General features: G+C 43.8%; 1 protein-coding gene across 2 annotated transcripts; it reads left to right on the forward strand.

The window, feature by feature from the left end:
* The first annotated feature begins 4,855 nt into the window (after positions 1 to 4,855).
* Positions 4,856 to 25,896, forward strand: PAX1 (paired box 1). Of its 2 annotated transcripts, none has more exons than XM_087930647.1 (5): positions 4,856 to 5,087; positions 9,806 to 10,462; positions 13,462 to 13,607; positions 14,584 to 14,809; positions 24,682 to 25,896. In XM_087930647.1, the coding sequence occupies exons 1-5, from the start codon at positions 5,084 to 5,086 to the stop codon at positions 24,777 to 24,779; spliced, it is 1,131 nt and encodes a 376-aa protein (XP_087786773.1). In that variant the 5' UTR covers positions 4,856 to 5,083; the 3' UTR covers positions 24,780 to 25,896. The 2 variants fall into 2 exon arrangements, with proteins under 2 accessions (XP_087786773.1, XP_087786772.1); XM_087930646.1 differs by lacking the exon at positions 4,856 to 5,087 and adding an exon at positions 8,038 to 8,352.
* Positions 25,897 to 26,819: the final 923 nt, after the last annotated feature.

Raw genomic sequence — 26,819 nt, forward strand, 5'->3', positions numbered from 1 at the left:
GAATCGCCTGTAGGCATCCAGAAGAGATAGGAGAATTCCCCCCCCCCCGTCGGGATTCTGGATTCTCATAAAGGAAGTTCTAGAAAGTCCCATTTTCAACAGTGTTTTCTAGGGAGTGAGCCAGATTTCCGACAGAGGGCGACAAAAAACTGCTCTTCTCTGCTCGAATCCTTTGTAGCTATGCCCTCCTTGGAAGAATTGAGTCGGGGAAACCACGCATTTTTCTTTCACATCTCTTTGCAATCTTTCTTTGCAACTTCTTTTACTTTTGCGAATATAAAGATTACGTGAAATGGACTTTCATGGGTTTTTTTTTTCATTTGTTCTTTTTAGGGAGGTCGCGATTTACCCTCGCGGTCCATCCGAACCGATTGGATAGCCTGAAACGATGATTAATGAGGAAGGAAGGAAGGAAGGAAGGAAGGAAAGAAGGAAGGAAGGAAGGAGCAAAAATCATGTTCTGGAGCGGATGCTTTCTTCTTTATACAGTTATGCAATTATATTAGCGGAGGAAATGAACATGGTGCTGAATCTAGCTCAACCAGTAAGAAAACAAAAAACCAGAAATGCCCCCCAACAATTAAACATTGATTAATTAAACTGGTGTGAGCGAAGGAGCCTGGTTCAGAGGACCCTGGTGCTCAGGTGAGACTGACCGGTTGCCAGACTTCTAGACCGGAGGGCCTCTCCCCCGTCTCCCCGCTGAGCTCAAGAGCATTTAAAGAGGCGCTTGGCAGGGCCAAAGCTGGAGCTGCCCGTATCTCCGCCCTCTTCAAATCAAAGTAATACGGAGCCAAGGCAAACTTGGGCCATCTGGAGATGCCGGGACGGGACGGGACGGATAGTTTCCCCCTGGGATTTGCGCTGTCTTAGATGACGCGTGTCCAGGGCAGCCACAGATGGCGAAGCAGCAGCAGTCGCGGCCAAGGCTTGGAAGCCACAGCGGCCATTCTTGCCTCTGTTCGCCTCAAGAGACTTTCAGGCTTCGGGGGAAACCCTTTTCGCTCTCCCGCTGCCACATCCTTGGAGTGGCGTCCTCTCATCCAGCGTGCCTAAGGGTGCGATTTCGTTGACTTTTCAGTGAAATGAGTCGAAGGGGGAGACTGACAGGGTGGAACGCTTTCCTCCGACTTCTCTTGTCACTGAAAGTCAGGAGGATCCGAATTCAACTCTTCGGAAAGCAGAAATTCCCCCGGAGCGCTGATCAGAAAAGTTGGATTTCTGCGAGAGAAGTTTTTTTTTCCTTGCTTGCCAATCCTCTCCATTGGCTGAGGCCACCACCGTCTCGGCAGCTCGCATCCCAGAGCTCTTGGTCGAGGTCGTCTCTGAGCGAGGCACCCCATTTGACCCGCGCCTCAGCTTCGCAGGTTGGGCAGCCGATTGGACCGCGGAGTCTCCCCGAGCTCAGCCTGGAACCCAGGACTCCCACGCGCAGAGCCGCCACTGCCCCACACCGGCTGTCAACCTTCGGTGGACTTCACGATCCACCTAGGAAGCTTTCCCCAAGAAGAAGGAAAATACAAAGATAGATTAGTATTTTTTTTTTAATGCCACTGATGCGCCAAACACTTTCCAAACTTGGCCTTGGAAATGGGTTTATCTCTGTGACCTTTCCCGATATAACTTTACTTAGGGACCTGATTGAGCCATGAGCAATCCGCACTTTCGCTCGGAGTAATTTGTAGGTTGAGGAGGAGGGGGGAGGGAGGGAGGGAGAGAAACACAGAGAGAGAGAGACCCAGGCTTGATATTGGGGCATTTTTTCGGACCAGCTCAAGACCCTGCTGAAAGATCAACTCAGGGCTGGACCATATCATCTCCTCGTCCTGGTCGTTTCCCATCATTTTAACTTGGAGGGAAAAAAGGGAGTAGAATCCCTCGTAGAACTGGAGGGGCTGCAATTTAAGGCGCGCTTAGGGTGCAGAGTAAAAACGAATGGAGTTAACCCTGGAACTCCCGTCTCTTAGTTTCCTTCAGTTAAAAAAGAAAAAAGAGAGGAAAACCGGTGCTGGGAATAATGCTCAAAGGCTGGTAGTGGAAATCGCCTGCTTACAACCGGGTGCTCGTGGGGTCCACCGTGAGAGCCACTGTACTCAAGAAGGGCCTGGCGAAGTGACTGTGACTGTGACAGTAACAGCACTGGCCAAAAAAGCACCACCTTGAAATCAAGCGTGCAGGATTCTCTGCTCCGGATCCTGTGCTCTGAAGTGCCCGCGGCCCATCAGCTCAGAGAAGATCGTGTTTCTAGTCCTCATTGAAAATCGCCTTAGGAGGTTGAATGAGAAGGAATGCGTCCCTCTAAAGGCTGCGGCCCTGGCCCATCCTCCCCGGTGGAGCCGTTTGCTCCCTCCCGGAAAGCAAAGGAAGCCTCGAAGACTGCAATCCTATTCACGCTTTCTTTGTCGTAAGACCCATGGGAAGCAATTGAAAATGATTGCTAAGGAAAGCAGCCGAACGTGCTGCAGGCCTGCAAAAGCCCAGCGTGGAAGGAAGGAATTCGCCGAGGATGCACCTCGGGCCTGACTCGTTTTAAATTGGACGCGCCGAGTACACTCATTCTGAGCCCTTACAAAAAAGACCCCACCACCATCACCACACACCCTCACACACAGACACGGACCCGGACACGCATACACCTCTGTATGTGTGGGAAATCCTGCCTGGACCACTTTGCCACTTTCGGTCATTTTACGTCAGTAAGTTATGCTTGTTGTGTAACGCCTGGGGTTGTCAGTGTCCCCTTATCGCCACCCCTGATGTCTAAACAACTCCCGCCGATGTCCCTGGAAATTCAGTGGCCCTTCCGTTGCCTCAATTCATTCAGTCTCTTCCGACAGGTTCCCCTTGCGAAGCTTTATTTAACTTCCGCCGAAAGTCGCGGATTTAATCGGTGCAGGGGAGGTTAGACAGTCCCTGGCTAAAGAAGCCTCTGCACAAGCGAAAGGGGCTGTCACATAAGGCCCGCGGGGGATAAATTCGCGCAGGAACCGAACGGGAGCAAAGCTCCCCATCCCACCCACCCCCATTCCAGAGTCCTGGGGATAAATCCCCCAAAGCCCCCGCAAAAAAAAAGTGGTAGATTAGGCAACTCTTCTGGAAAGTAGGAATTATAAGCAGAAAATGGGGCAGAAAACAATTCCAAGGTTGGAAGGAAAGTATTTTCTCGTAAAAAAAGTAATGTTAAGGCCTATAAAAAAATTAGTTTCATACAAATAAGATTTGGATTTTGTATGATCGCTTTCTGACATCAAAATGTCAGAATTTGATCTCTCCCTTCTCTCTCTCTCTCTCTCCCTCCCTCCCTCCCCCCCTCTCTTTTTCTCCCTCCTTCCCCCAACGCACTTCACCTACTGTGGAGAAGAGCCCAATGAACAGGATATCCTTTGGAAGAGAGTCCCACAGAGGAGGTGACATCCCTCTCTTCAGATGCCACCTGTCTTGCCTTCATGAGGGGAGGGGCATCTGAGAAATGGTGTCCAATGGCAATCTCAGAGTCTTGGTAGGCAAACCTTGGAATTATTACTCCTCATTTATCCTATTTATGCAAGCCCTTAGTTTACTCCCAAGGCCACTCTCACTTGTGGGGCAGCTACTGGCTAGCTACTCTTCTCTTTCGGATTGAGTATCTGGGACTGGGTCATAGTCAAAGGCAGCAGCTCCACACATTGCAACAGTCCAGAATAGTCGTTAGTAAAATATGAATGGATGTTGCAAGGCTTATCTTGGTCTACATGTGTCCTTAATATCAGCCTGACTTAAAAAAAGCAGGCTGCCTAAACCAGATACTGTGCACAGGAATCAAAGATACTCACCAATTGATCTATTGGGGCAGGATATTTCAGGTTTCCCCTTGGCCTGGGATAGACCACGAGGTTTGAAGGATTTGGGATAGCCAGATTGGTGTTACCTTAGTGTGGAAAAAAAAATGGTTGAAAGCTGTTTTGTTCAGACAGAGCAATTAACGAGGTCATTTGCGTCAGTAACTACCCAGAAATACCCACACTAAGTAGCTCTGTGTGTGTGTGTCCCTTTCCCAAATAGGGTGAACTCCACTTCGTCAGACAGATGAACCACTCACAAGCATTATCTCTGACTTGTCTAATCAAGTCTCAGTTTATTAGATTTCACCTGGTATATTATCTTGTCAGGCAAGACTAGAACACTGACTGCCACACCTATGTTTGATGAAAAGGAGAAGTAAAGCTGGCTGTCACCGCGTATGAGTGACTACTCAGCTCTCATCACCGGATCACCTCTCCCGCTGGTTTTGTGTGAAAAGGGAGGGGGGGGGGAGGAATCCAACAGAGCCCGGAGGAATCTCAAAACAGAACTGCCACGGAGGGGGGAGCAATTTTTAAAGGAATTCCAAGGAATCTAAGAAGGCAATTCCTAAAGGGCAGAAATTGTTGGGAATAACTTTATATATATATATATATTACAAACAAAGCACCTTCGTATTCCACTCATTTCGTTCCTGGGTGCTTCTGCGTGGGACAGATTCCTGCACCTGTCCCGCAGGTGACAGCTAACAATCCCAACCACCTTGCAGGATGTCAGCATTGGGGGTGGGTGTGGGGGGGTCTCCCCAAGGAAAATGGCTTCTTCCCCAGGAGATTAGAGAAAATGACACCCGAGCCCCCCACTGAACAAGATGCGGCTGCTACAGCGGGGGAGGAGTTCAAGTCCTCCTCTAGAGTCCCTCGGAGGAGTCTCTTGGGGCCCGGGAGGTGGGGGCGGGGGCGTCCGCTGCGGCGCCCAGGGTCTCTGGGACGGAATTAGCTGGAGGGGGGGGGGCTGAATTCCGAGTTCCGCCGGGGCGGAACCCAGGCAAGCCCTGCCCCGCTGCGCGCCTCCCGGGACGTCCCTTGCAGGTCGGCCGGACCAGGAACTGCCGGCAGGGGCCAATGAAGGGCCGGGGCCGCATCGACGGCACCTCCGGCTCGGCTTGGCGAGTTGCGTTTAAGTCGAGCCAGGCGGAAAGGGAGGCCGCGGGGCCGCGACTCCGAGCTGGCCCGGGGAGCTCGGCTTCACTCCTCGATGCGCCCGGCCGGCGAGCTTCGGCGGGCGCCTTTCCTCGCCGGCCATGGGTAAGGAGCAGGCGGTTGGGAGGCGGCGGGAAGGAAGGGGGAGCCCCGTGGCCTTCTCGGGCTGCTGCCGCCCGCTAGGCAAGCGGAGAGGCGGGAGGGAAGCAACCGCCGCGGAAAACTTCCCCGGCCCAGCCCTCCTCTCCGTTGTGGGGCTACTTGGCGAGACCGGGGCGCTGATCGGATCCAGATCGGCAAGAGGAGCTTTCTGCAAGCGGTAGGAAGAAGGCGGGGAGGAAGTGCCAAGCATCCAGGGCGAGAGGGCCTGCTTGGCGCATCAGGGCCGCTGTTGTTCCCAGGGAAGCCTCCGGAGGACAGAAGCAAAGCCGCCCTCGGAGAAGACGAGCCGCCCCGAGTTTCTCACGCGTCCTGCCTGAGCTTTATTCATGGCAAAAGGGCTCGAGGGAAACTGGCCCGAGAAACTGCGTTCGCAGCCGAAGACGTCCCTTGTCGGAAAGACCTTCCGCCCACTGGCCGCAAGCCACAACAGTCCAAAGGAAGCTCAATCCGGTGCTTGTTCAGTCCGAAGTCATCAAAGTCACGAGCGGGTTTTCAAGGCAAGAAAGAAAGGGCCGATTTGACCCTGCAGCCTTAGGTGACCAAACTCGCCATGTAATAAACCGAGAATGGAAGAGGAAAAAACAAAAATACCCTGCCAAATAAAAACGAACAGGGGAAGAAGAGGCTGTACTACACCACGGAAAGAATCTAGGCCAAGGACTATTCTGAGCAAATCCTGTGCACATTTAAATTGAGAAAGGACTAGATTCCACTGAAGGCGCGGCCCTGAATTATCCTCCCTGGGAAGGAAAAGGAAACGTCGAAGGCTACAATGCTATGTGCATTGGAAAGCAATCGGAATAACTAACTGTTCAATGGAAAGCAATAGGAACAATTTTTAAGAAAAAAACCTGCCAAGAGTGCTGCTGGTGTGAAAAAGGTCACCATGAAAGAAATTGGCTAAAGATGGATTTCGGGCCTGACTAATTTTATTTTGATGCATTGATTTCTGCTTTGCCTTCCTCATTCTGACTCCTTTTAAAAAGAGTCCCCCACCCCTCTCTGTATACAGTGTGTGCTTTGCAAAAATAAATAATTGATAACCTTGACTGGAACATTTTGCCACTTTCTGTCTGTATAAGTTATGCACGTAAATAAAGTTTACACCAAAGAAGAAAAAGAAACCGCAGATCTAGGGACCGAATCAAGCCCCAAGACTTTTCTAGAGGCAGACAGGTGACCAGACCAGTCCTCACGCGTCTTTTCAAATAAAAAGGTTAAATCCGTGAAATCCGTGGCCCTAACCCCGATCCATTCGCCTTCCCAACAAGTTCAGTGTTGCGCAATTGCTGAAGCGAGCCTTTCTCCTTTTCTCTCTCCTACCTGTCTACCCGAATAGAACATTCCAGTCCGTTTCTGCCCCATCCCCTTGTCCCCATCCCGATTTCCAAATAACCCGCGCTAGTGTCCCAGGCAACGGGTTCGACGGCGACCCATGGACGCCACAATTCATGAAGCGCCTTCCACCAGGTTTCCGTGCGAAGCCTTCGCTGCTTCTGCCGAAGGCCACCACAGTCTTAACAAGGCTGCCTCTCGTGGCCAGCGGTCAGTGCAGGATGGTTAGGCGGTCCGGAGCTAATCAAGCAATTGCACATGGGAAAGCGTGCAAATGAGGAGACTACCGCAAGAAAACGCGGGAGATAAATTCACGCAGGAGTGCGAATCTGCAGGACTCCGTTCCATGCCGCTCCTACACCAGAGTAACGCGAATAAAGCAAACTTAATACCCACAAGAGGCTCCAAAAACCTGCGTTTTATTATACCTAGATTCTTTAGGAAAAAAAGGGCCCTTATAAGATACATGGTTTTTCTCAGTAAGTACCCTCATTATTTCCAGGGCAGGGATTTTGCTCGAAAGGGTGCCTCATTAGTCCCAAATCCTTTATATACTTTGACGCACACGCATTTTTTGAGGCTTCAGATGTTGGTGGTACTAGTGGCGATTATAACCTTCCATCCACATTTCCTGAAGAGTTCGAAAGTTTAATTTCCCAGGAGAAAGGTGACTTAAATTGTGCTTCTGAGAAATGATTAAAACGGTCAAGAAGTTGGAGACCTATTAAAGCCGCCGTTATTCTGAGGAATTGAGCTGGGATGCAGTTTTTAACTTGCGGCCTCGCAGTCCACTGCAAGGAGTGAGGCAGGGAAGAAAGACCTGATGATCCTTATCCGGCAGGAAATCAGAACGGTTCTCGTGGAGAGATAGTATCTTTTCCGGCTCTCCGTAGCTTTGCCGGACACTAATCTCTGCAGGGTGTGAGTGGATGTGCCTGAAGCAGAGCAGGGTGGTGGGATGGGGAGAATGAGAACCAGGCAAGGGGGCTATTTGCTTTTTTCCTCCGTGGGTGGAGGAAGGAACTCATGCGAAGCGTCCCCCTTTCTTTTTTTCAACGCACCTTCAACTCGGGAACCCTAGAAACAAGTGGGGCGCCCTTGCAGGAAAGGTCGCTCTCCCGGATATTTCCAAAGGCCTTTGAAATGAATAGGAAGGTGCACCCTAAAGGGCTCCCACTCGGACCGCAAGCGCTTACTGTATTCGCCCGACGGTTGCTGAGGCGCAGCCACGGGTGCAAGGGAGCGCCGCAGACTTTCGTCCTGCAGGTGACTACGGCTCACCTTGGCCATTGCAAAACTGTCAAAGACGGGGCTCCACCAAATAGAGGTTTGCTTCTCTCCCTGAAGAAAAGCGCAAGGGACATTAGTTTGCTCAAGCCCTCCCCACCCCCGTTGAAAAAGCGTCGGGGGGAGCACCTCCTCCTCCCTCCCTCCCTCCCTCCCATCCACGGAGGAGCCTCTGGGTGTTGGGAAGTTGGGGCGGGGGCGTCGGCCGCGGCGCCCGGGGTCTCTGAATTGGAGTCAGCTGGAGGGGGCTGAGCTCCGAGCCCCGCCGGGGCGGAACCCAGCCAAGCCCTGCCCCGCAGCCACCTCCCGGGGCCTCCCTTGCAGGCCGGCTGGACCAGGAACTGCCGGCAGGAGCCAATGAAGGGCCGGGGCTGCATCGGCGGCACCTCCGGCTTGACGTGGGAGACGCGTCAAGTTGAGCCGAACTGAAACGGGCCGCGACGCTTCCCTCCCGGCAGCAGACGTGGAGCTCCACGCGCGGCTAGTCTAGTCCGGCCTCGACTCCCAAGTCGCCCGATAGCGCGGCTCACCTCTCTATGCGCCGGGCGGACGGACATCGGCGGGCGCCCCTTCTCGCCGGCCATGGGTAAGGGCTGGCAGGCGCTCGGGCGGCGGGTTGGAAGGAGGAGGAGGAGGAGGAGGAAGAGGAAGCGGTCCGGGCTCTCTTGCTCTTTTTGGCAGGGAGGCAGCTGCAGGCGGAGGGGGATCCTCGGCCTCCTCACTTCTAGGGAGCCGCTAGCAAGGAACGCCGGCTGCTCCCGACTTGCAAAGACGCACTTTCAGCCGCGGTAGGAAGTGGGGAGGCGCTCCGGTCCCCAGAAGCGCGGGGGTGGGGGGAGGGCATGAGGGATAGGGTGCCCACGGGCGGCATTAGCCTTGTGGCGGCTGAACAGAGGTGGTTTGGATGGGGAATCCGTTTCGTCCCGCCTTGCTTCTCTCCGGATCAAGTAGAGAGTTGTCTTGGAGAACTTCCGCTGCTTCTTCCAGCAACCCCCATTCCGTGGAAAACCTTCTCTGGGCCTAGAGATTTCAAATAGCCATTGTGATTCCATTTGCTGTCCTAGCTTTTACTCATCTCATCTAAGTTGGGCCCTTTTCTTCACTTAGTAAAAATAATATAAATCTATAGATAGATGCCATCATTATAATTATCATCCTATTACATAAGACATCGTTTCAGAATTATTTAAGATGTAGACATATTTCAAAATAAGAATATAATGTGCTTGCCATCTTACAGTATAAGACTATTAAATATATTCTAAATATATTCAGTTAATATGCTGCTGGATATTGGAGGTAAATTGTTTTCCATAAATCGTGCTGTTTTTTAAAATTTGGAGTCAAAAGCACCCTAAAAGATCGCTGATTTATTTGGCTATTCAGATATTTCCCATTTTGTTGTCTCAAAGGAGCTCTGCCCTTTTATTTCCACCTATTAAGGAACCATATATATTCCCGGTTATCTTTCAATGATAGGTATTCGTTTCTATATTTCAGATGTAATCATTTTCCGTTGGAGACCATAGGTTAATATCAATGAACCCTAATCCTAACCCATGAAGATCATTGGCTTTGGTTAACATCACAGATTTGAAATTTCTTAAAACTCATGAGGATTCATTGTTGACACCCGCTTAGTAAAGCCCTCCGATGAATGGGCTAAAGTGCAGGAGAACTTAGAGGTGTGAAGGCAGCGGATGCACCTGAATGGCAGGGAAATTATAGGGGGAAAAAAATGTATAGGAAAGCCCAGGAACTGGCATTCCATGTAAAACGAACTTTGTCGAGAGGTTGCCAGAATTCAAGCCATAAGGTCAAATTTAAAACAAAGAAGTAATTCTTTAAAAACTTTCGGAATAGGAGGAGCTGATTCTATCTAGGCAACTGTTAAATTGCCGTGCGCCGCGAGCCACCGGCGCCCTCCTCCCAATCTCTCTGGGCCCACCGTCCCCCGGCGGCGCTGCCTTCTTCCCTCGCCTGGGTCGCCAAAGCCCTCAGTCAGCTCTCGCTCCCCCTTCTCTTCCGGCTCTTTCCAGAGCAAAGCTACGGCGAAGTGAACCAACTCGGCGGCGTCTTTGTCAACGGGAGGCCGCTGCCCAACGCCATCCGCCTGCGGATCGTGGAGCTGGCCCAGCTCGGCATCCGACCCTGCGACATCAGCCGGCAGCTGAGAGTGTCCCACGGCTGCGTGAGCAAGATTTTAGCCCGGTACAACGAGACCGGCTCCATCCTGCCCGGCGCCATCGGCGGGAGCAAACCCCGCGTCACCACCCCCAACGTGGTGAAGCACATCCGAGACTACAAGCAGGGCGACCCGGGGATCTTCGCCTGGGAGATTCGGGACCGCTTGCTGGCCGACGGCGTCTGCGACAAGTACAACGTGCCTTCGGTCAGCTCCATTAGCCGGATCCTGAGGAACAAGATCGGCAGCCTTTCCCAGCCCGGCGCGCCTTACGACGCGAGTGGCGGCGGCGGCGGCGGCGGCAAGCAACCTGCCCCGCAGCCGGCCCTGCCCTACAACCACATCTACCAGTACCCTTACCCCAGCGCCGTCTCAGCCTCCGGCACGAAGATGGGCGGCCACGCCGGAGCAGCTCCCGTCTCCGCGGCCCACGTCAGCCTCCCCCGCTCTTGGCCTTCCGCGCACTCGGTCAGCAACATCCTAGGCATCCGCACCTTCATGGAGCCAAGCGGTGAGTGGATCCGAGCCGAGCCGAGCCGACCCTCAGGGGCCTAGGGAGGAAACGGGGCGCGTTGTGGGACGCCAGGTAGAAGCGCCCCTTCTAGCAACCGAAAGGACAGAGTTGCTGTCTCTATCGGGCTGGTTAATAACCCACCCTCAGTTTGCCTGGCGATTGATAGAATACAACAAGAAAAGCAGTCCCTGGTTTGCAGAAAGAGTTATGACCTACGGGGGTGGGGGTAAAACGACTACTTTCTGAGGTAGATCTGTCTTGTGCCTTTCTTTCAGTTAAGAAAGAGGGCAGGTTGTGTAGAAATTGAGGATATCCTCACTGGGTTTTCTTGCTTTAATTTTATATTTAAATGCCGTGGCTCTGAAAGTACTGTTTATTACTACACACCATGTGTGTGTTTTATTTGTCTTATGCATGTGCACGATTCCCGACTATGAGTTTTAGGCGTGTGGTGGCTAATTATTTAATTTAACTCCTGGAAATCCCATTAAGACTGTATATTTATCACTCATAGAAACTCAGTGTCACTTATAAGGCAAATGAAGCTTACTCAAGAAATTTGAGAAATATCTCTGGTTAATATTTTTTTTCTAGAGCATGTCCACAGGCCATGCATAATGTGAAGCCTTTATTCTAAGGTCATAGGATTTAATATAAGACCTCAATCACCACTGAAGGCAGAAGAAAAGATCTGGCTTATAACTAGAGACATTTCAAGTGTATCTGACTTCATGTGTTTTGGAATTCCCAGAAAGTCTTAACAAACCGGTTTTGAATATATTCATTCTAAAACAAGCCAGCTTTAGTCACAATTATATTTTATACATTTCTTAGTAGTTTTGTTGCTCATTTCTGCTCTGAACAAAATTATGAATGCCCTTGATATGCACATCAAGTTCAAGAACATATTTTACTTAGTTTGTCGATCTCCTGACAAGTAGGAATAATTGTGCAGCTTGCAATGACCTGCTTCTCCAAGCCATTCTAAAAGGCAGCCCTTTATTTAGTATTTATTTGATTTGTCAATCGCTCTTACAAGATAAAGGGAAGAGGACATGATGCCTGGGCCATGCAGGCCTGGTGTGGAAGATGACCTCTTCAGACCTCTTCAGAACTCAGCCCTCCTCTGTTTGAGCTTCAGAACCAAGTAGGGCTTAATAAGTGGCTCTCTCACCCCATCTTCATAGTTGCTCATTGCTTAATGTCTCATGGCTTCCTGGGAGCTTTTGCTGCTGCTATAACAACCTGGAAGGACAAAATTCAAAAAAAGGCCTGGACATCTTGAACTTCTTATGAAAAAATGTGGAAAATATTTTCGTAGCGATGAGAGATTGCCAACCACAAACTCTGAGCCCTTATACTTCCCTCTCCCTTTAGAAAAACAGAAGGAAAAGAAAAAGTGGTCTCAAGAAACAAATTCATATCACAATTATTTTCTGAAAGATCAAATATCTGACAGAGCTTTTCCACTTCTTATATTATTACTTTGTCTTTCAGTTGTTTTACATTCTATATTTCTGTCTTCTCATGGATTCTACAATTGCTGAGATCCCAATTATCCACAAACTCTTTCTTAGAGAGAGGAGGCTACTATGTTAGGGAGTCTTCTATTTTTAGACTATGGTTATCTACATTGTTTTGTTACTAGGAAATTTTAAGTTGCCATTTCATTTAATTGTTCAGTTTGTGAAGGAGAGAATGTTCCACTTTGCGGCTTCAAAATGAAACCAGTGAGAGACGCTTGAAAGTTCTTCTTTACAACTCAATAATAGATACCTTTTAACAGATAACGTGTCACGTTTTCAAAAGTGCCTTCCATGTTTTAGATTACATATTTTCAGGTATCCTTATTCATGACCATCAGCTCTTTGATTCTGATATTCCCAGTGGTTTCTGGATGTGTTGCAATTAGTTCCATCACCTTCAACCAGAACAGTCAAAGAAAATCAATTTAATGGATCTATTTATATGGCTTAGGCTTAATTTGCTAAAGAAAAAAAGTAATAATGGTCAGACAGTACCAGCTTCTCCTGTAAATTAATTCTAACTGTGCTGAAACTCTATTAAAAAGATGCCAAACACAGGCTCCTTCCCATTTTCACTCCATAAGCAGTTGGACATTTCTGATCGTTGCATTTCATTCACTGTAATCCTGTTTTCCATTTATAATAACACTCTCTTGAGAGTCTCCTAAAAAAGAGCCAAGAAACCTGGTTCATGTAATGAAACAGGCATGAAGGTGGATAAGTATGTTTTAAATAAAATGCCAGCCAAAGCTGCTTGCAGTTTGAACGATCTGCTCTCTCATTTCCAGACTTTAATTTTACCTGCTGTGCAGATCCAATTCAATATGTAGGTTGGTCATAAGACATTTGTGACCCCAAGTGTCTTCTGAAAGCTCAGCTTCCTTTCCATCCACTGATATGTTTTGTTGAGACGCTTCCCACCCAAACAGAATCTGCAGTGATGTTGGAATTAGTCTTTCATAAATAAATCTGGATTGAATTTATTGCTAGATTTTTATACAAGGCTAGGGCATTGCAGTGTGGGCAAAATAAAAAATCCATCTTATACAAGTCCTTTAGTCTTAGGGAACATTAAACCCTTTAGCCTCAGGGAAAATTGAGAAGGGAAGCAAACACTGGGGTGGGGTGAGGTGGGGTGGAAGGAAGAGATCACCATTGAATCTCCTTCCAGTTCTCGAATAAAGCAAATGTTTGATATTATCTTTTCCTCTGCAATTTGGCATGAGGTTCCTCTTTGCCTGCATCCTTAAAAAGCCCCCATCACTCTGATTTGATGTGAGGCTCAGACAATGTCCCTGGGGCCTAATGGGTTATTTTTATTGACCTCTAGAGACTTCATAGAGCTTAACAGAGATCTCTGAAAAGGTGAGTTATCATCCAGGAAGTAGGTACATTAGGGACCCAGAGGGTCTTGGGACAGGCCACCACTTTTCTGGCTGTTAATATATTCCCTAATCTCTCCCATCCTAGGTGTTTTAGCTGGGACAGATGGTTCTGCCTATCCTCCCAAACTCGAAGACTGGCCAAGTGTGAATAGAACCACCTTCCCTGCTGCCGGGCACGGTGTCAATGCACTTGACAAATCAGCAGCAGAAGCAGACATTAAATACCCCCAGGTAACAACAGTCCAGCCCCTTGGGAATTCAATAAGGGGAAGGGGCTGCACAGGGCTGTGTCTGTGGCCAGGAAGTGGGGGGGGGAGGAGCAGGGCAAGGGGGAAAGGAGAAGCAAAGCAGGGATTATCCTGTAAGATATGTATTGTATAAGGAAAACTATGCCCTGAAATAGCAGTAAACAAGCATTAGGCCAAGATCCCTGAAAACAAAACAAATTGCAGTAAAAAAAATTCCCCACATGATTATTCTAATCTAGTTCTCTTTTTTAAAGCAAACTCATATTAGGGACTGGCAGGCTGATGGCACCAGGTGCTGAAGTGGAGGGAATCGAATCCTGCTTGATTTCTGTCTTTACACCAAGAACACACACAGAGTTGTCCCTCAAAGGCTGCTGGCTGCTTTCAAAAAGCAGTGGGTGGGGACCCCAGCAAAGACAAATGTCGCCTACTTTGAATTGGAATTATACGTACTTATTGTGGTTATAGCAATGATTACTCCTAACATCAGATTTAAAATATTATAAATTATAGTCTGGCAACCACTGAGGCCTCTGCTTTGTAAGCCAGAGGGGGAAATGACACATGCACACTCCTAGAGCAGCTTCTGATTATTGTTATTTATATATTCATCTTGGTAATTTCATAAAACTTACCGCCTTTTCTGATAATCTATATATTTCCTTGCATCAGCTTCTGTGATTATTCAAACTGAGATCACGAACTGCATGAACTGAGATCGAGAATTACTAGTGCAGGTTTTGCTGTGCAGGGTTTTTTGCATTCCTCTTCAATTTAATTTCATTCTCTAGATCCTTATTTGGAAGCGAAGTGAACTTGAAAACATAATTTAATTTACTTCCCCTTTCGTGTAATTAGAATCAGAGCAGGAATGGCAAATCCATGCTGGAGTATGACCTCTCTTCCTAAAGCTCCCCATTTTTCCACGTGCATTTTTTTCTTTTCTTGTCTTTTTGCAGGCCCCTCCTGGGCTCTCGGCTGTGAGTCCTTTCCTGTCCCCTTGTGCATACCCATCATCAAACCAACCTGGCGTTTATGGAGGGCCAGGAGGAAGCTACCTAAGCCCATCTCATCACCACTGGCAGACCCAAGGTAACCCCTTGGCTCATCACCACGGGCCTGGAGTAGCTGTTCATGGTACAGAACTGGCTTCCACTGTGGCTTTCAAACATCTCTCCAGAGAAGGTAAGCACGGATGAAAGGGAGGCACAGCTTTCTTGGGCAGTGGCAAAAAAAAAAAGAGAGGCTTCTACTTTACATTCATGTCCCCTGTATTTCTTATCCTTCTTATCATTCATTTTGGTAGTTCTGATTTTTTACTTGAGCTGTTCCTTTCTCAGAAAGTGCATTGGTCAGTCTTTGTCAACTACTTCCAAGGTGTGGCTTTTATATATGCATAAAGTATCATTGAGCAACATTCTAAAAGAGACACTGCATTGGTCTACACAAAAGTATTATTCATTGGAGGCCAATCAGATAACCAGTTAGCAAGTACTGAGTAAAGGATGGCAGGAAAAGGGTGCCTGTCTTCTTTAAAAATAAATAAAAATTAGTGTATTTTGAAAATGTTCCATACTTTTAACTTCATTGAAACTTGGTCTGCTTTCAACAAACAAACCAGCCACTGTGATTTCTTGTTAATTATTGTTATCCTCACCAGAAAGAACTTCTTTTCATTGGAAGTGCTGTTGCTATTCATTTATCAGAAGTTAAATAATTGGAGGTGCTTTCTGGCTGGGAAAAGAAAACCCATCCTACCTAAATAGTTTTTTTATCCCTTCCACAGAGCTACTTCTCTTTTTTTTCTTTTTCTAAAAAAAACAGCTACACCTTTTATTTTCCTTACAATTATTATGCAATAGTCACTAGCTGCGTGTGGTCCCTTTTAGGGTAATAGATTGAAATGTCATTTAGACTGCAAGATAATTGACAATGATGGATGACACTGAAATAAGGTGTCCTGCACATGTGAAAGTAGTCTCTAAGACGTTGGAAACAGGAACATAAAAAGGAAGGTGCCCATATAAAAAACATTGTTGCCTGAGCAAAGATTAGGTTGTGTTCTATGGCTCTTGCCTTTCAGATAGTACATAAAGCATTTATAAGTGGAGGCTTTTTCCAATCAAATGCAGCAGGTCGATTCTCATACATCTCATCTCTTAATGTTCCTATGACAATCATTTGGACTGTATGGTGCAAATCTAAGCACGTTTCTATAGAACAAAGTCTGTATATTATTTCTTACATTTTCTATGGCTAATACTCTTGACCTAAAGAATAAGGCAACTGTATTCTGACGCATTAATACAGTATGAGCTTATTTGGAAACAAAATACAATAAAATCCTTCCTCTTACATGTACAATTTCAAATTTATTTTGGACTTTTTTTTTAGATATTTTATAAAGAAAGGCAGTCAAATAGAAAGACCTTTTAACTCAAAAGATTATATAACTGACTATAATTGTCAGTTGCTTATACAAAAGAAAAACAGTCTAGCAAAAACTTCAATCTTCTAGTCATTCCTAAACGCCCCTTAAAATGTATTGAGCGAAGTAGCATTGGAACATTTATTTCATGTTTATTTATGCAGATCATGAAAGAAAAATAAATAGCTGCAGAATACACCACATCTCTTCATAAATACAATAATTAAGTTATTTAAATAATAATAATTTCAATATACAGAAGTTTATTGTTTTCATGGAAGAAATCCACCATTAATCTTAACAAAAGAGAAAGACATTTTCTAGAGCAATAAAAATATCAAGATTTTAGTCAGTCCTATTAAAGTCTCCATTGCCAATAAACTAAGAGAAGTGCTACCTTTTTAAAATACTTGAATTAAAATAAACAATACATTTATTTTTAAAATCTGAGCATGTTAGATATTACGTTGTTTTATGCATCTTTCCTTCCTGTACGTATCTTTTCCTTCTTTTCCATGTTCAGATGACCTTTTTCTGCATACTTAGGAGGAACTAAATTTCACTGAAGGACGTATTTTCAAATAGTTCTGCTTTGAATTCTATGTTAGCTTTTCCTGACCAGCATTTCTACCTCACTGACCCAGTTTGAGCATTCACTGAATTATAAAAGTGCTTTTGATTTGAGTGGAGGTTTCACCCTATTCACAGGGAGATAATCTTCATTTGGAAGGAAGGTTGTGTGAGTAACATTTACTTGGGTATTTCGCATATTTGTGAATTTTCAGTTTCTCTATTTGTTTAGTTTGGAGGAGGTAAAGGCATAATTTATTAAAACCAACAATTTTACCTAAAATGTTAATACTGAAACGTTAGCTTCTTTGAAATGAGCATATCAAATTGAGCCTTTCCCCCCATAACAGTATGGTCCATGTGATTATGGAAATTAATAGAGACTATTTTAAAGAAAATGTGGTCCAGTTTCCCTTTCTTGTTCTTCTTTAATATAATTTTTCTTAAAAAATCAGCCTTATCAGTCTATGGTATCTTGGTGGATAGCTTTTGTGCATTTTTCCTGCTACAAAGATATCTTTTACATTTTAAAATGTCCCTCACCTGTTGAAATCTAGTAGGTGCCACAAACAGTTTGCTATTTCCAGTAAGCCTTGCTTCTTTACTGCTGGTAAATGTTGAAGCAGGGTAGGCTTAGGGGTGGAACATTGAATTGAAGGAAGTGCCAAGTTAAATGAGGTTGCACTATGTTGACTTGAGTTTACTTATGCACACTGACTTCAGTAAGCAAAGGTTTTCACAAGCAGTGAAGGTTCTTTGATTTTCCCTAAACGTCTCCTAGTTGTTTGGGGATTAGATAGGAAGATGAACTTCCATAAATTCAAAGTATGTTTCTTTTTAAGCTTCCAATTGGTATCATCTGTTCTAGATAAAACTCAGTGAAAAACATATTTATTTTGCTGGGCTTTGCAATTTGCACAATCCAACAAAACTTGGCAAGAGGACAAAACTGCTCTGGGGGAAGCTCTGATGCCAGGCTTGGAGGATACTGCTATGCGAGGCTGCTGTTTTATTTGAAAGCCTTCCACGACTCAGGCAATGTGTACAAAATTAATAAAGTGCCATTTGTTTGTAAACGGAGCCAGCAGAAACAATTTAATAACTCAGGCCTAATATCAATTATGCCCTCACGCATGAGGAAGACAGCAAAAATATGACAAAGGGGCCTGCCACTTATTACCTCACTTCAGTCATGAGTTTTGGGGGCTAAAATTTTCTTAGCCTTACCCCTCTACCATTTTCTGAATAGTAACTCTAGGAACTTACCCTATAGATCCCGGAAATTCTAAAATAATATAGACATCGTGAAATCTATACATATAACACTGAAGATTCTTATGCAATTTTGTTGTGCTTCATTATAATTTTCCAGATTACCTCTACTGAATACACCTTTCAAGTACAGGTAGTCCTCAGTTTACAACAGTTCATTTAGTGACCGTTTGAAGTTACAATATTACCAAAAAAGTGACTTATGAGTATTTTTCACACTTACGGCAGCACCCCCATGGTCTTGTGATCAAAATCCATACTCTTGGCAACTGACTCATATTTATGATGATTGCAGTGTCCTGGGGTCATTTGATCACCATTGGTGACATTCTAGCAAGCAAAATCAATGGGAAAGCTAGATTCACTCAACAGCAGTGTTTTATTAACTCAACAACTGCAGTGGGTTTACTTAACAACTGTGGTAAGAAAGGTCACAAAATGGGACAAAATTCACTTTAAAAATGTCTTGCATAACAACAGGAATGTTGGGCTCAGTTGTGTTCATAAGTCGAGGACTACCTGTACTGACCAACTGTAAAGCTAACAATCCATTTACATCAAAATCACCCACTCCTCTCTTTTTCCTATAAAACTTAAAATGAAAGTAAATTCCAACTAATACAGGAACTGCACTTACTTCCATTAATGCCGAGGAGAGCTGCTACTGAGGTCTGTCCTGGTGTGAATACAGAATATAACAGAGTTGGAAGGGACCTTGGAAGTCTTCCAGTCCTACCCCCTGCCCAATTTTTGTCCCACAATTAGCCCAAGGGTGAATCAAGACAGAATTAAATCTGTTCCTACACTTTGGCCATCCCTTCTTGATTTGAGGAGCGCTCTCCTATACTGCTACCTGTTAAGTTGCCTAATTTAAATAGATTAGATATTCAAGCCCAAAGGGCTTCTCTCTGCCCTATTATCTATAACAGAGGTTTCCAAACTTGGCAATTTTAAAACTTGTGTACTTCAACTCCCAGAATTCCTCAGCCAGCTCTGCTTTCTGGGAGTTGAAGTTCACAAGTCTTAAAGTTGCCAAGTTTGGGGACCACTGACCTATAATCTTAGATTACAGATCCGAAGAACCCTCATATATCATAAAAGAGCATTTAGTGCTAACTAATTTAGTTTACCCAAGGTTTGCAGAATGGCAAATGTCTAGATGTATGCAGATCTCCTTCATTCCACAAATTAATGTCATGCTTCTCATAAAAGTTTTTTGCAACTCGTGGAAGTTGCAAAATGCGCCCAATCCTTTAAACATTCTAAACATTTCTAAAAAACCTTTTTACATATGTTGAGATCTGTTTAAACAATTGGGATATCCACCCCACCCCCTACTTTTCATCTTATTCTGGGTGGCATCTCCTACTAAACTATATATCTCCAGCCACCTGCCAAATCCTCCTCTGCTTGTATTCTCAGGGCCTTAGTCTTGGCAGTGATGCTGTCCCGCTTCTTTTGAACAGCAGGGTCATGAGATGTCACCACTGCTTGCCTGCTTACCTTCTTATGAGAGCTATTTCAATCAGGTCCAACTGCAATACCTGCAGCCTCCATTTCACCTGGAACTTCACAGTAGGACCAAGCTGCAGACTTGTACCTGCTCCTGGAAAGGCAAACCATCCTGTCAAAAGAGCAATCAGAACTTTTCCTAAACTATCCACTTTGGCCAGATGAATCGTCAATGATAGCAGGGACCATGGATATATTTTGAAAGCACAAAATAACATCATCTCACAGAACGAATCTTCTTGAAACAAAACGCAGTTGCCATGGCTGTAGTCCCAATTCAAAACAAATGTGATATATAAACTCCGAAGGCAATCAAAACTCAGTTACTGATCAAAAGTGATGTTTGATCACAGAGGGTTCATTCATATCCAATAAATAATACAGAAAGGAGGCACCCAATTCTAGAAAAGCTTAGAAAGCTTTTGCATGGCAAAAATCTGTATCCTCAGTTGCCAATAGTAGTAGCAGAGAGGTCATTTTGCTTTTCTGGTGGGTTTTCTTAGGAAGTAAGATGCTTCCTAAAGCTTTGCTAAGATTTGACCATTTCAGATTGGGTTGATAACTCCCGAGTTAGAAATGTACCACCCCAAAGCACAATACTTGCTATCAAAGTAACGTACTTTATGGAGGAAAGCTTCAACCACTGTGTAGATAAACATTTCTTTATATTAGGGGAAACTGGGAATTTACAATCTGACTTTATGATTCATTCACAGAACCATCTTTCTAGTGTCTTTTGAAACCTAACATGCTTGGTGTTGCCTATCCATTCCTGGATTTTTGTCAGAAAAACCAAGGCTATCCACCCCATACTGATTGAGTAAATGGTGACCCTTGTACAATTTAACGATATATATTGCCATCTGCAAAAACTTGAAGCTTCTTCCTCTATTTTCATCCCTTGCATTTCTGTTATACTTGGTGACATCTCCTTCTAATGTTGGGGGCAAAGGACAGCTCTTTCAGTCTCAGTCTCCAAATTCCCATAGTGCTACCAGAACTTCCTTTGGCTCATCTAATCTCCTTATATGTCCTATTTGCTTACAATGTCCTATCCAGATATGTTCCAACTACAGTTATAATCTGAAATATCATCTGGTTATCAATCAGTTTGATATATTGGTAGGCACATCAGTCCACTGTCACTATCAAAATTGGAAACTATTTAAGGAAAGTGTAAACCAAACCTCTCTATTGTCCATTTGGTAGCATCAAAGTAAGACCCAACTCTTGTGTTTCAGGAACTAACAAACTGCCTCAAAGTGTGTCTATATATCTATCTATAGGCTCTTTTTCCTTTCTAATTAAAAGTCAAATTCAGCCACCATTGAATGCAGCAAAACCATTGAAAGCACTGTGCAATGGGCTTCCATAACAGGAAAATATCCAAGTAATATTCGGCATTGGGACTTAGTGTCTTGCAAATGAACTATTTCAGCATTTTCCTGATGCACCTAAAACTGTAGGCTTATAAAACTGTAGCTTAAAATGATAAATAAAACAATAATTATCCAAGAACACTGCTTTCTCCTAATAAAACTCTAGCCCCATTAATGTATACAATTAAACAAATTAATCTAAACATCTTGTCCCCAATGCAGCAGAGACCTTTGTACAGTTTTCCGACTAATGAAGGTATATCCCAGTGTAAATGCCACTGTCAGTGAACAATTCTTATAGGAGTATCTGTCCACTTTTATCTTCCCAGATATTTGCACTCATTCATAGCTATATGAGGGTCCAACACGATTAGGGCACTGAAGCTTAAACAAGCGATTGAGGGAAGTAGGTATGGTTAGTCTAATGAAGAGGCAGAGTAGGGTGATATGATAGTAGTGCTTTAGTCCTGGGGGGGTGGGGGTGGCTCTGACAGAGAACAGGGGATTGACCTATTTTCCAAAGTACCTGAGGGCAGGACTAGAAGTAACAGATGGAAGATTATCAAAGGGTGATTCAACCTAGAACTAAGGAGAAATTTCTTGATAGTGAGAACAATTGATCAGTGGAATGCCTTATCTCCAGAAGTTGTGGAGGTTTTCAAGATTTGCCTGGACTAGTGTAGTATAGGGTTTCCTGCTTGAACAGGTGGTTAGATTAGAAGACCAGGTCCCATTATAGGTCTATTACTTTATATTCTATGTCCTGCTTTAAATATCCCTCATGGTTACGTTCCCCTTTTACCTTGGTAGAACAAAATGCTTCGGAGGAACTGTCCCCTGCTGTACATCCCTGTGCACTGCTGCCACTCAAACCAAATCATTTCTTCCTTGGAAGATTAGAGTTGGGATTCTAAATCAATTCAAAAGTAGAGTTGGTCTGACTTTTCTTGTGTTGACAATTGTGTTGACAGCTCTTGCCTTGTTTTGTTTTTCTTCCTTTCTATTTACATTGTATTTACATTGGCTCTAATCCATATACAAGTAGCTTTTAAAGGTGTGACTTAGCTGAGAATTAAATATCCAGTTTATTCATGAAGGAAGTCTTAAATACACAAATGACATTGGTAAAACTGCTTCTTTAGATATTATTCAGTCAGAGATAAGAATGAGTATTCAGGGGCCTGAGCAAAAAGGGCACTTTTTATTCAGGCTTAATTCTGTACAGTTTTTCTTTTTCCAGCTCATCTTCTTCCCTTTTGTTTTGTCTGCCATATAAGAAAACAAAATCTCAAAAGACCAAGCAGGAAAATGTGATTTCTAACAAGCCCTTTAATTATTTAATAGAGTAATGAGAATATGTCAGCTGATCATTGTATGTCATTATAGCATTTGAGAAGATAATAAAGCCATACTGACGAATGTATATGATCTCATTTAATAGATTTGGATGAAAGTAAAACTCATTATTTGAAGCATTTTTCCTTGCTTTTCATGTGTCTTCCAGCAAAGAATAATAAAACTTTATAATCTAAAGTAAAAAGTCATTGGACTCATAGACCTAACTGTAGTTTCATAGCCTTTTATGATAATAGTTCAGATCTGGTTTTTAAAAAAATAACTTAAAAAAAGTAACTCTCAGCCTGTTCTGTAGCCATGGTATTTCTTGGTAGTTTCCTGTCCAAATATTAATCAAATCCCACCCAGAGTAGTTGTTTGAGATCAGCAAAGTTTGACTTAGATGCTGCCATCTAGCTAGGATAAAATAATTTTACAAGGATATGAAAAAAAATATTTCAGTTAATTTCTTAATTGCAAAGTTCTGTCAGAAAAGTGGGAAGTAAGCTTGAATGCATGGGGCTGGGTTGTCTTTCCATAATAGAGAACGCCCACCTCAATCTTCCAATAGATGAAGTCAGTATAAGCCAAGCCATGCTTCAATTCTAAAGTCTTATGACAATACAAAATGAGAAGCAGAATACTCATTCTGGGAGAGAACTGTGAAACAAGTTCCCTGACCTTGGTCTTTTCTGACAGATATATGGGGCCAGGCTGAAACTGTAGTGAGCTATTGGAAAAAACAGTATTTGAACACTAAGTATGCCTTCATTACATGCCTGCTTTTAATGTAGGAAATGAGTAAAAGAAGTCATAGTAATGACTCACTTGAAACAAGTTCACAGAATTAGCAGATCTCATTTCAAAGTAAATAATTTTAGGATGAATGCTGGAGGTTTTAAAAATCAAACACAGAAGTATAATGCATCTTTAGTGCTTCTCAGTTTTACAAATATCTAGGAGGGAGAAATATTCCTCCGATAACAGATATTAAAGCCATGTGAGGAACAGCTAGAGGGTACCTCAAAGCGGTTTTTTGTTCTTCACAAGTCTTGTCTTCTTCCACCTGCCTTTTTTCTGACATTATTATTTCTAACCTACAAGGCATAATCTGCATAATTTAATAAATATATATTAATAAAAAATTACAACATAACAAAAGCTTCAGAGGTTCATGCCAGGAGTAATAACATCTTAATAAACCCACTTTAGCATGGATAAGAATAAATTCAGACCAAGGACTCATTGCAGGTAAATGGAACTAGAATTATTTCAGGTGAGTTAGGAAGGTAAAAACACAAAGATATAAAATTGGAGGAATATTTTGATGGAACAGCTCTGAAAGTGAAATTAATATGTATTCTAAAATACTCTGTGGGACACAAAGGACAAAGATTAAGTTTTTTTTCCAAATGAGGGAAGAGCCTTCTTCCATGGGAGTTTGGATCCCAGCCCCAAATTTCCTTAATTTCCTTATTTTCTTTGAACATGCATACTCAGTCTTGGTCAACTGCTTCCAAGTAGTGGATTGCATGTGTGAATAAACTATCTGAGCAAATACTCTAAAAGAGATACTGTATCAGTTTACACAAAGGATTACTCCTTCCAGGCCCATCAATTATCAAGGGCTGAGTAAAGGATGCCAGGTGAAGCACAGCTTTTAAAATTGTGCTAGTGTCCCTTGAATTGCTGGAGAGTTTTATTTTCCCTGAGATTTTCAAAAAAAGCAGACTGGTCAGACATAATGAAGAATAGTATGTTTTTAGCACAGCAATTTCTTTGATTATTTTTTTTTACTGTAAATGCTGCTTTATGTAAAGGTGGGAGTAGAAATAAAAAAGTTCAATATTATTTCCTCAGTGGACCACTGTATGTACATAATGGTTTCAAGTAGAGACATTCTAACTTGTAATGTATTTAATTAAAATATATATTTTATTAAATCCCACTGAAACCAACGGAATATCTTTTTTTTTAAAACCGGGCATATCTTCTCACTGACTTGATAAGCCTGAGCCTGCTTTGCCATTTCAGGCTAGCTAGCACTTTTCCAAAAAAAGCGTTTTTAACAAAAAGAAAAACAACAGCAACAAAGAAAAACAGCCGGCATCGATAGAAAAACTAGCACTGCAGGGGAAAAGCTAGGAGGGGAGCTTTCGTTTCCACGTGCAGGGACTTGTCTCGTATGAAAGGGAGCAATCTGCAGCGTGAGATGGCACAGGCACCGCTTCTTCCCTTCCGTGAAAACTAGACTTATGCCACGAGTAACCCCAACAGGCTTTGGGACCTTGATTTTATTTTCCCCATGAGAAACCCCGGCGAGTGTCCGGCTGCTGCGACAGAGCAGAGGTCTCCAAACTTGGCAACTTTAAGATGTGTGGACTTCAACTCCCAGAATTCTCCAGCCAGCATAGTTGGTTGGAGAATTCTGGGAGTTGAAGTCCACAAGTCTTAAAGTTGCCAAGTTTGGGGACCCCTGCCATAGAGGTTGGTTGGCGCCTGGCAGGGAAGCGCTGGATCAACCCGCGTGCCTTCATTTCTTTCTTTGCTCCTTCTTGCAGCTGGAGACCGAAAACAGGCCAGCGTTTCCGGGAGCAAAGGTCCAACAGACGTCCTCTCCAGCATCCACGGACTCTCTGTTCCTGCCTCCTCGTCCTAGGAAGAGAAAGGCGGGAAACAGCGTCGGAGGAGATTCTCCTTTCTCCCAGGGGCCTGGGAAAGGAGGATCTGCAGCCTAGAGCCGGAGGCGCGCCAATAGGACGGGCTTCCATTGCCTGCCCGCGTTTTCTCACGGAGCCTTCTCGCCCAAACAAACGCGGAGGAATGGGCCCTGCCAGTTGTCCTCTCTGCGGAGGCGGGGGAAGGGCAAAAACCTACGCGTCGGTTTTGCTCTTGCTGACGAGAAATTGAGGAAAGACCCTTAAAAAAAAAAACGCAGCCGAGAGTGACCCAAGGAAACCAAGCGCGGTTCAAGAGGTTTTGATGGTGGAGTGAACTCGTTTAGATGGCGGACGGTATTTTTGTCCAAGCAAAAGCTAGAACAAGACGAAAGACAGCTTTTTAAACCACAGCCTTCCCATTGAGCGGTCCTTTGGGCCTGTAATGTACTTTGGGTCTAGAAAGGGGGTGGTTGGGGGTATAGTTATTGCTGCGTTTTTGACTTCACTGACAGCAAAGTGCATTTTGCGTTTCAAGGACATATTACCACTGAAACACTTCCTTGTCTTAGCTACGAAAAAATAAACATTTTTTTTTTTAAAAAAGAGCCAACTAAATATTTTCATTCTAGGAGTCTTTCTCTTAAGTGAAAAGAGCTACTATCCCATCTCATTGCACACTTCATCTTTTAAAAAAGGCCTTCCAAGGTTAAATTCTGCAAAACTGAATGAAGGTTTGACAGCTGGTCAATATAGTTTTTGAACAATTATTCAAATGTCTTCTGATTTAATTGTGAAGAGTTTTAGAACCAACCTATGAAAAGTTTCAGTAATTGGCTGTATATCATGTTAAACAAACAAATTAACCTGAGCTGGCAAATGAAAAGAAGGACATTGCTCAAACTATTAGCATAGCCTTTCCCTTCCCTTCATATTTCCAAAATGTTTTCCTTGAACAGGTTTCACAAGTCTTCTGCCTGATGTTCCACTCTGCTAAAGTCCTGTTTTGCTGGCATAGACATGCTGCTAACTCCTAATGCAAAAGGACAACTCGATAACAGTCTTTCCTGATTTTATACTGTATTTTTGTAACAAACCGATAAAATATGAATAACAATCTTCCTTGTGTTGTGTGTGTGTGTTGGGGGGATGATGCCTCCTTGAATGTTGTCACTAAATGTTTTTCTACAGCCAAATCTGAACCATGTTTACTCAGCACCACAGTAAACTCGGATGACTTCAGTAGAATTTTCAAATAGCTGGAACATAATCAAATATTTTAAATCTGCCAGAACTTCAAATTTTATGACTCAGAATTTGAAGCACAGCATTTGAATATGAAATGTACAGTTTTATTTCAAAAACAGCTTATTGACGAACTTGATTTACATGGATAGCTATCAATTGTAACATTCCATAACTTGTTTTACAGTACCAAAAGCAACTGTGTTAATTAACTAACACTTAGATGTTAAATATAGGTATATAATTAAATATATATTCAAATGAAATCTAACCATTTTTAAAATCTGCTTAAAAATCAGATGTTAAGCATATGTTAAGAAATGGTCTTCACAGATAAAACTGTAAAGTCAAACTTATTTTTTCCCCATTTTATACTGATATGATAGAAGAGCCAGACATCTTGGTTTCAGTTTTTTACATATTCCTGAATTTCACTGAATCAGAGTTAGTCACTGTCATCTTTTCACCAAACTTATTTTAAAAGGAAGTTGTAAATTTGAGTCAGGCCTCTGTAAATAAGAAAATGTGTGTAATCTAAAATTCCTCAGGGGAGCAATGGAATAACCCTGTAGTAAATAGAGATTTTATTTATTGAGTAAGAAATGACTATCACCAAGTGAGTGAGCCCATAGAAATTCTGAAAGAATAACAACCTAATAACATAATAACCTCAAAATTTGCAGAGCAGAATGCTTTGGTTCAATAAATATTCTTCTGACAATTCTTGGTGGCTTGATGATTTGATATGTTTGGAGATATTTTTCATATTCAGGACCAGTAAATGTTTTGTGACATAT

Source organism: Pseudonaja textilis, chromosome 3 (genome assembly GCF_049901715.1).
Source record: "Pseudonaja textilis isolate UNSWEBS1 chromosome 3, rPseTex1.2, whole genome shotgun sequence".
NCBI classification, from domain to species: Eukaryota; Metazoa; Chordata; class Lepidosauria; order Squamata; family Elapidae; genus Pseudonaja; species Pseudonaja textilis.

Coding starts and splice junctions, on each gene's coding strand:
- PAX1 (XM_087930647.1), top strand. Junction 10,463..13,461: donor CACCTTCATGGAGCCAAGCG/GTGAGTGGATCC, acceptor CTCCCATCCTAG/GTGTTTTAGCTGGGACAGAT. Junction 14,810..24,681: donor CAAACATCTCTCCAGAGAAG/GTAAGCACGGAT, acceptor TCCTTCTTGCAG/CTGGAGACCGAAAACAGGCC.